General features: G+C 35.5%; 2 protein-coding genes across 2 annotated transcripts; one reads left to right on the top strand and one right to left on the bottom strand.

Moving 5' to 3' along the window:
- Positions 1-700: 700 nt before the first annotated feature.
- On the top strand, positions 701-3,578 carry LOC102597810 (protein BRASSINAZOLE-RESISTANT 1-like). The gene is made up of 2 exons (XM_006342537.2): positions 701-1,244; positions 2,450-3,578. The coding sequence occupies exons 1-2, from the start codon at positions 936-938 to the stop codon at positions 3,131-3,133; spliced, it is 993 nt and encodes a 330-aa protein (XP_006342599.1). The 5' UTR covers positions 701-935; the 3' UTR covers positions 3,134-3,578.
- A 542-nt stretch (positions 3,579-4,120) lies between these two features.
- LOC102580474 (acyl-CoA--sterol O-acyltransferase 1-like) lies at positions 4,121-5,157 on the bottom strand. The gene has a single exon (XM_015306659.1). The coding sequence runs from the start codon at positions 5,155-5,157 to the stop codon at positions 4,180-4,182; it is 978 nt and encodes a 325-aa protein (XP_015162145.1). The 3' UTR covers positions 4,121-4,179.
- Between the last annotated feature and the right edge of the window lie 1,542 nt (positions 5,158-6,699).

Here is a 6,699-nt window from a genome sequence, read left to right as displayed (position 1 = left end):
AATTATTTTGTCTTCTCATCCACATAAAATAATACACAAATTTCATTAGAATCAATGCATGTATTAGTCATGCAGGTTTTAAAATTACAAATCAAATATCTTATTAATTTTATACATGAATAATTTTTATAACTTATTAAAAAAATTAATAAGTGAATAAGTTGTTTCTTTACTAGCTACCAAACGACCCTTTGTTTATTACAAACTATATATATACACACACTATATACTATATCTTTTTTTTTATTTCCCATTTGATATCAGTTTGACTATTTCAAATTCTTGTTAGGTAGGACCCCATGCGATTTGCGTTGAATAGAATTCCATTCAGAGCATAGCAGTCAGAGCAATGCCATCCACGGTACTACATCCATACTATTTCGGATTCCCGTTAAATAGGTGCCATTCGATTCACACCGAGTAGTATTTCATTCGGAGAATAGCAGTCAGAGCAACCCCATCTATGATACCACATACTTATTATTTTAAATTAGCGTTCGATAGGACGTTATTCGATTCGCACTGAGTAGGATTCATTTTGGAGGATAGTAGTCAGAGCAACCCCATCCACGATACTATATCCTAACGGTTTTGAATTCACATTAAGTAGTACTCCATTCGATTCACGCTGAGTAGGATGGAGCAACCTCATCCACGATACCCCGAATGCGTATGTGTACACAACACATACAAGACAACACCACTACCTATAGAGAGAAACATCAAAGATTCTTCTTTGCTTTGTTGAACGTCTTTCTCGTGAGTATAGTCTCAGACGTGTGTCTGCAACACCCCCCCACCGCCCCACGCCACCCTACCCCCACCTGGGACCACTCCATTTTCTCTTCTTCTCATATACACACACACAGAGACAGAGAGAGAAAGAGAAAGCGCGCGTGTGTGAGAGAGAAAAAGAGAACAACAACAACAAAATCATGATGTGGGAAGCTGGAGAATCACCAGCATCTTCCTCCGCCGGTGCCGGAGCCGGTGGAAGTGGAGGTGCCGGAGTTGGTATACCGGAAAGTGGTGGTGGTGGGAGGAGGAAACCATCATGGAGAGAAAGAGAGAATAACAGGAGAAGAGAGAGAAGGAGGAGAGCTGTAGCTGCTAAGATTTATACTGGTTTAAGAGCTCAAGGAAACTATAATCTTCCTAAACACTGTGATAACAATGAAGTTCTTAAAGCTCTTTGTACTGAAGCTGGTTGGATCGTTGAACCTGATGGTACCACTTATCGCAAGGTTTTTTCGATTTTTCCCTCTTCAATTTGCTTCAATTGATTGATTGTTAGGTTAATTTCTGTGTTTTTGGTGAACACCATTAATGGGTTTTGCTTGGATTTGCTTAGATCTACAGGTTTTGTTCTTTTTGGATCTAGATTGTTTTTTCAGTGCACCTATTTTGATGGATTTTAGTACATATGAACATCAATTTTAAGTTGCTAAGCTTCTGGATTTGCTGAATTTCTTTGTTTTGATCTGTTCATTGTTCTTGTGTGTTGGCTATTTTGAGAAATTAGAGTGATCTAGTGTACAGTTTTGTTAGAAAATGGGAGGGGTTTTAGAGGGAAATGATTGAACTTTCCAGTTCAATTGTTGTTAATTTGGTAGTGGATAAAGGGTCCTTTTTTGGAGCTTTTGGGGGTGGAGTTGGATGCTTTTTGAGTTTCGCCTTAGGCTATGTTGCTTGGACTCTTCAAAACCGTCCGTGTTGGATCCTCCAAGATTAGTGCATTTTTGTAGGATCTGCACAGGTACGACATTGGAGAGTCCGAGCAACATAGGCTAAGGCGTTAGTATCCAGCTCCACCCCAAAAGCTCCAAATAAAAGGACCCTGTTTTTCGCTACCAAATTAACAACAATTGAACTGGAAAGTTCAAGCATTTCCCCCCTATGAGTGTGTGTCAGATCCTCCAAGATTAATGCATTTTTGGAGTATCCGCCTAGGTATGACATTGGTGAGTCCGAGCAACATGGCCTTTGGTGTTTTTTTTTTCTTTCTGTAGTGAATGCTTGCCCTGATTCCAAATTTGTTATCTGTTGAGGTTTCTTTTATTAGCTCAATTGCCCGCGCTTTTCTCTCTGAAAACTCAAATTTTGAGAACTTTTGTGTTAATGTTTTCTGTGTTGTCGATATTAATTGTGTGGTTTGGGATTTAGAACTTAAACAATAAGCAATGTTTGACGTGAAGACATTTGCTGTTAGGATAATACGATCTTCCCGTTGGGTTGAGCGTTGGAGTAATTTCCTGTCTTGCCATGTTATCCTGCAAATTTGCTCTCTGAAACTCTAATATCACTAACGTTTATATTGGTAATCTATCCTGAGTGTGTGGCTTGGTATTAGTAACTTAATGCAAAACTTGGGATCTGTTTAAGGTTATTATAATCTCGTTTAGGTGCAGAAAATTTGGTACTGACTTCTTTCTTCTATTGTGTGATTCAGGGATGCAAGCCAACCCCGATGGAGATTGGAGGCACTTCAACAAACATCACACCAAGTTCTTCACGGCATCCAAGTCCCCCATCATCATACTTTGCTAGTCCAATTCCGTCTTATCAGCCGAGTCCAACTTCCTCTTCTTTCCCCAGTCCATCCCGTGCTGATGCTAACATGTCATCACACCCATATTCTTTTCTCCATAATGTCATTCCTTCATCCCTTCCTCCATTACGAATATCAAACAGTGCCCCTGTAACTCCACCTCTTTCATCACCAACTAGGCATCCTAAGCAAACATTCAATTTAGAGACTTTGGCCAAAGAATCAATGTTTGCTTTAAACATCCCTTTCTTTGCTGCTTCAGCCCCAGCAAGCCCAACTAGGGGTCAGCGTTTTACTCCTCCAACTATACCCGAGTGTGATGAATCTGACTCATCTACCATTGATTCAGGCCAGTGGATCAACTTTCAAAAGTACGCGGCAAATGTTCCACCTTCTCCAACATTTAATCTTGTAAAACCTGTGCCTCAGCCACTTCGTCCTAATGATATGATCACAGACAAGGGTAAGAGCATAGACTTCGACTTTGAAAATGTATCAGTCAAGGCATGGGAAGGGGAAAGGATTCACGATGTAGGATTCGATGATCTGGAACTCACACTTGGAAGTGGCAATGCTCGCATATGATTGAGATTCTCTGATTTAGTTAGCTGATGAATCACTTTGCATTCCAGTGGATTATTTGAGCCTCATCTGGTGAGATATTGCACAAACGTAGAGCTTGCATAAATTGCTTCTTAGGATGGATTGGATTTTCTCTGTTGCTATTTACCTTATGTATAACATTCTTTCCCCTTATTTGCTGCAAATCCCCCTTCAAAATTTATACAGGTCTTATCACAAGCATTTCGTGTAGATATATGCTTGCTTCTATGGTCGAGAATCACTTTCTTCATTGTAGACTAGATGGAGCTTCTTCACAAATATGAACTATCCACATTTGTCTATTATCAGAACTAGCTTCAATTGAAGTCGTTGATGTACCTTACAGTCTCTCTGATGTTTTTCGTGCACATCATGAAGACATGAAACGCGTTAAAGTTTATACATTCGAGATTTTGTGTTGTGTCTAGTTGAAGATATTCTTGCTGTATTTTGGCCTAATAGCAAGATGCAGGGTAATGGATCTTGTTATCAGATTGTAAGGATTGGGCTTTTGATAAGAATGGACAACCAAATGGTTGTGTTTCATTCCAATTTTGTGATGTCTCTAAAGACACTGACTAAAAATGACTATATTCACCGGAAGGTACAAGTAGCACACATCGAAAATAAAATGAGAAAACGTCACTTGAGATGGTTTGACAATGTCCTGAGTCGAGACCTAAAATCACATGGAAGGAAGGAGTTGTCTCGAAAGACCTATAATCTTTTGAAAGACATGTAGACTCAATGAAAGGCAGGACACAATCAAAGATAGTTATGTCAACTACTATTTGTTAGTGTACAAAGCAAATTTTATCGTTATTTATTTAAGACTGAAGCGTAATTAATGTTATTATAATTATCAAGTTAGTTCATACTCACTTATTAAAGTCAAGGTTTAGAAAAAAATCTGACAAAACATTGTTAGATGACAACAAAAAAAAAGAATTTCATTCAGAAAATCTTTTCGAAATAAAACACAATTACAATAGAATTAATCCAAGACCAACAATACCAAGTCCCAATTATTATTTGGTGACTTCACATGTATTTTTTCCTTCCCTCACTACTGGTAAAACTAACAAAAAATAAAATGAAAAAACAATAAAAATACGTTTTAATAATATTGAAATTCTTGCATCCATAATTGCCCAATTTTTTGCATGAAAAAACTTTTCACAAGAAATGCAAATTCCTTGTAACACAAAAAACCACATTACTTCACATGTTGGTTTTAAACATAAACTACATGTAATATAATAAAACATTAGTTCATGCATTATAGCTGAAACCACAAATGTACTCACAATTGCTAATAAATTTCTTGTATTTTTACCCAAAAAACTCAAATTCTTCAAAGCTTCATTTGTTGGATCATAAATTGTTAATCTCAACATTTTCGATGAATATCGATTCCATCTCCTTCCCCAGAAATCTCGAAAAGATGTAGCTAAATATGGTTGTTTAAAAATCTCCTCCATCTCATACCTTTTGAAAATATTTATGTCAAAAATCTCATATTTCTGACTAACATCCCTTGGAGTTTTTAGGTCAGAAATTTTTCTGATGGAATTTTCTTCAGAAATCTCATATTCTCGATCCACAATTTTTTCGTCATAAATTGGTTTGTTGGAAGTATTTCTGACAGACTTTTCATCGAAAATCTCATATTTCGAAATTTTGAGTGGGAAAATGGAAATGACTATAAAGTCAATAGGATTTTTGCAAAGGGAAAGAGGGCCTTTGTTGAAACAAAAGAGAATGAGTTTGAAAGAAGTAATCCATGTAATGAAAAAAGACAAAATGCCTCTAAGAAATGCAAATGAGAAACACCAAGGGAAAAAATACAAAATGTAAAAAATTGGTGAAAGTGCAATTATTCTTGGAATGCCTTTTGGGAATTTTGGAATTAAGAAATAAGAATAATTTAATGATAAAAGTAGAAGGAAAAGTCCTATGAAAGGATTTTCCAAGAATTTGATGATCACAATGTTGTAATATTCCATTTTTTGGTTTAATAGAGAATTCTACTTGAAGTTATATAGAGTTCAACGTTTAGGGTTTTTAGCATTAAGGGTGTGGTTGGTATGAAGGAAAAATAGTTGAATTTCTTATGCTCGGTACATAAATAAAAATTATTATTATTAAAGTTTTTGTATATAATCCAGACAAATATCCTTATTACATCTTAAGGAAATTATCTTACATGTTGTCATTTTTTTTTAATGTCGGAGAGGCAGTGCTCAGTCTCCTAATCTAGTATTAGTTAATATTTACATAATATACCTTATTATTCGTTTTTTCACTATTATATTGTTATATACGTAATTTTATTTTCCTTATTTATCTTGTTATTCTACCATTGTTATTTTCCTTTCAATTTAGATTTGATTACACTTCTTTTGAGCTAAGGATCTATTGGAAACACCCACTCTACGCCCACAAAGATAGAGACAAAGGACGGTATATGTACGTCCTATTTTTTGAGATTCAACTTATAAAACTACACTAGATATATTTTTATTATTGTAACACATAAACATCCTACAATGTTTAATAACCTTACCTAACTTCTATTTTTTCATTTATTTCAATAGTTCAATGTATTAAAAGCTAACTATGCACATTTATGAATATTTAAACCAGTTAGTTGAGAAGCCAAAATTCAGGCTTTATTCTATTATATGATTTTATATGATCTAATTAATCGACTAGAGAAAAAGCTATACGTCTAGTAGAACACGATAATTTTGGTCAAAATCGTAAACTCGTGTTAAGGAATCCACTTAATATATTTAACATAATTTATCAAAACTCAATAATTTATTCTTTTTATGATTCACAATTCATTAACTCGCGATTCTTATTCTGCCTCTATGATAAAATGAGATTTAACTTGAAACGAAAAAAGCATATCATCAGGAGTGTGTATATATATATATTATTATTTATTATTATATTATAAGTAGAAAGGTGCTTAGTCTAAAGTTGGATTACGAAAATGCCCTTCAACTTTTTTATTATCATTATCATATTATTATTATGTAACTTGTCAAAACTTCAACGGGCCTGGTTCAAACAAGTTCATGGGCTGAAAAAACACGGACCAGCTAAGGTCCATTATTTGTGCCCCGGCCCGGGGCCAGGCCCAATTTTGTCTTCTAGGCCTTTTTTGGTGGGTCAACCCGGTCCGATAGGCTAAGTTCGGAAGAATCTTTGATACCAGTTACTGCTTAAATTCCATAAACTTCAAACATGCCATGTCTAAAGTTAGGTTTTACAAGAATGTGTGAAGTTTAATATGCCGATTAGAAATAGCTGAACTTCAATCATATATGTACATGAACTTGAGTTCATGTTGAAATGCTTGAAGTTTCAACAAACATCAAACATACCATGTTCGAAGTTTAACATGACAAACAAAATGCTTAAACTTTAGTCATATGTGCATGAATTTCAAGTTGAAATGCTTGAACTTTAGTCATATGAAATGTTCAAACACCGCATGTCCCCCCCCCCCCCCCCCCCCCCCCCCTCTTCCATACACT

This window comes from Solanum tuberosum, unplaced genomic scaffold (assembly GCF_000226075.1).
Source record: "Solanum tuberosum cultivar DM 1-3 516 R44 unplaced genomic scaffold, SolTub_3.0 scf00034, whole genome shotgun sequence".
Lineage (NCBI taxonomy): Eukaryota > Viridiplantae > Streptophyta > Magnoliopsida > Solanales > Solanaceae > Solanum > Solanum tuberosum.
Note: the sequence above shows the minus strand (reverse complement) of the source record. Positions and strands in the feature narration are given on the sequence as shown.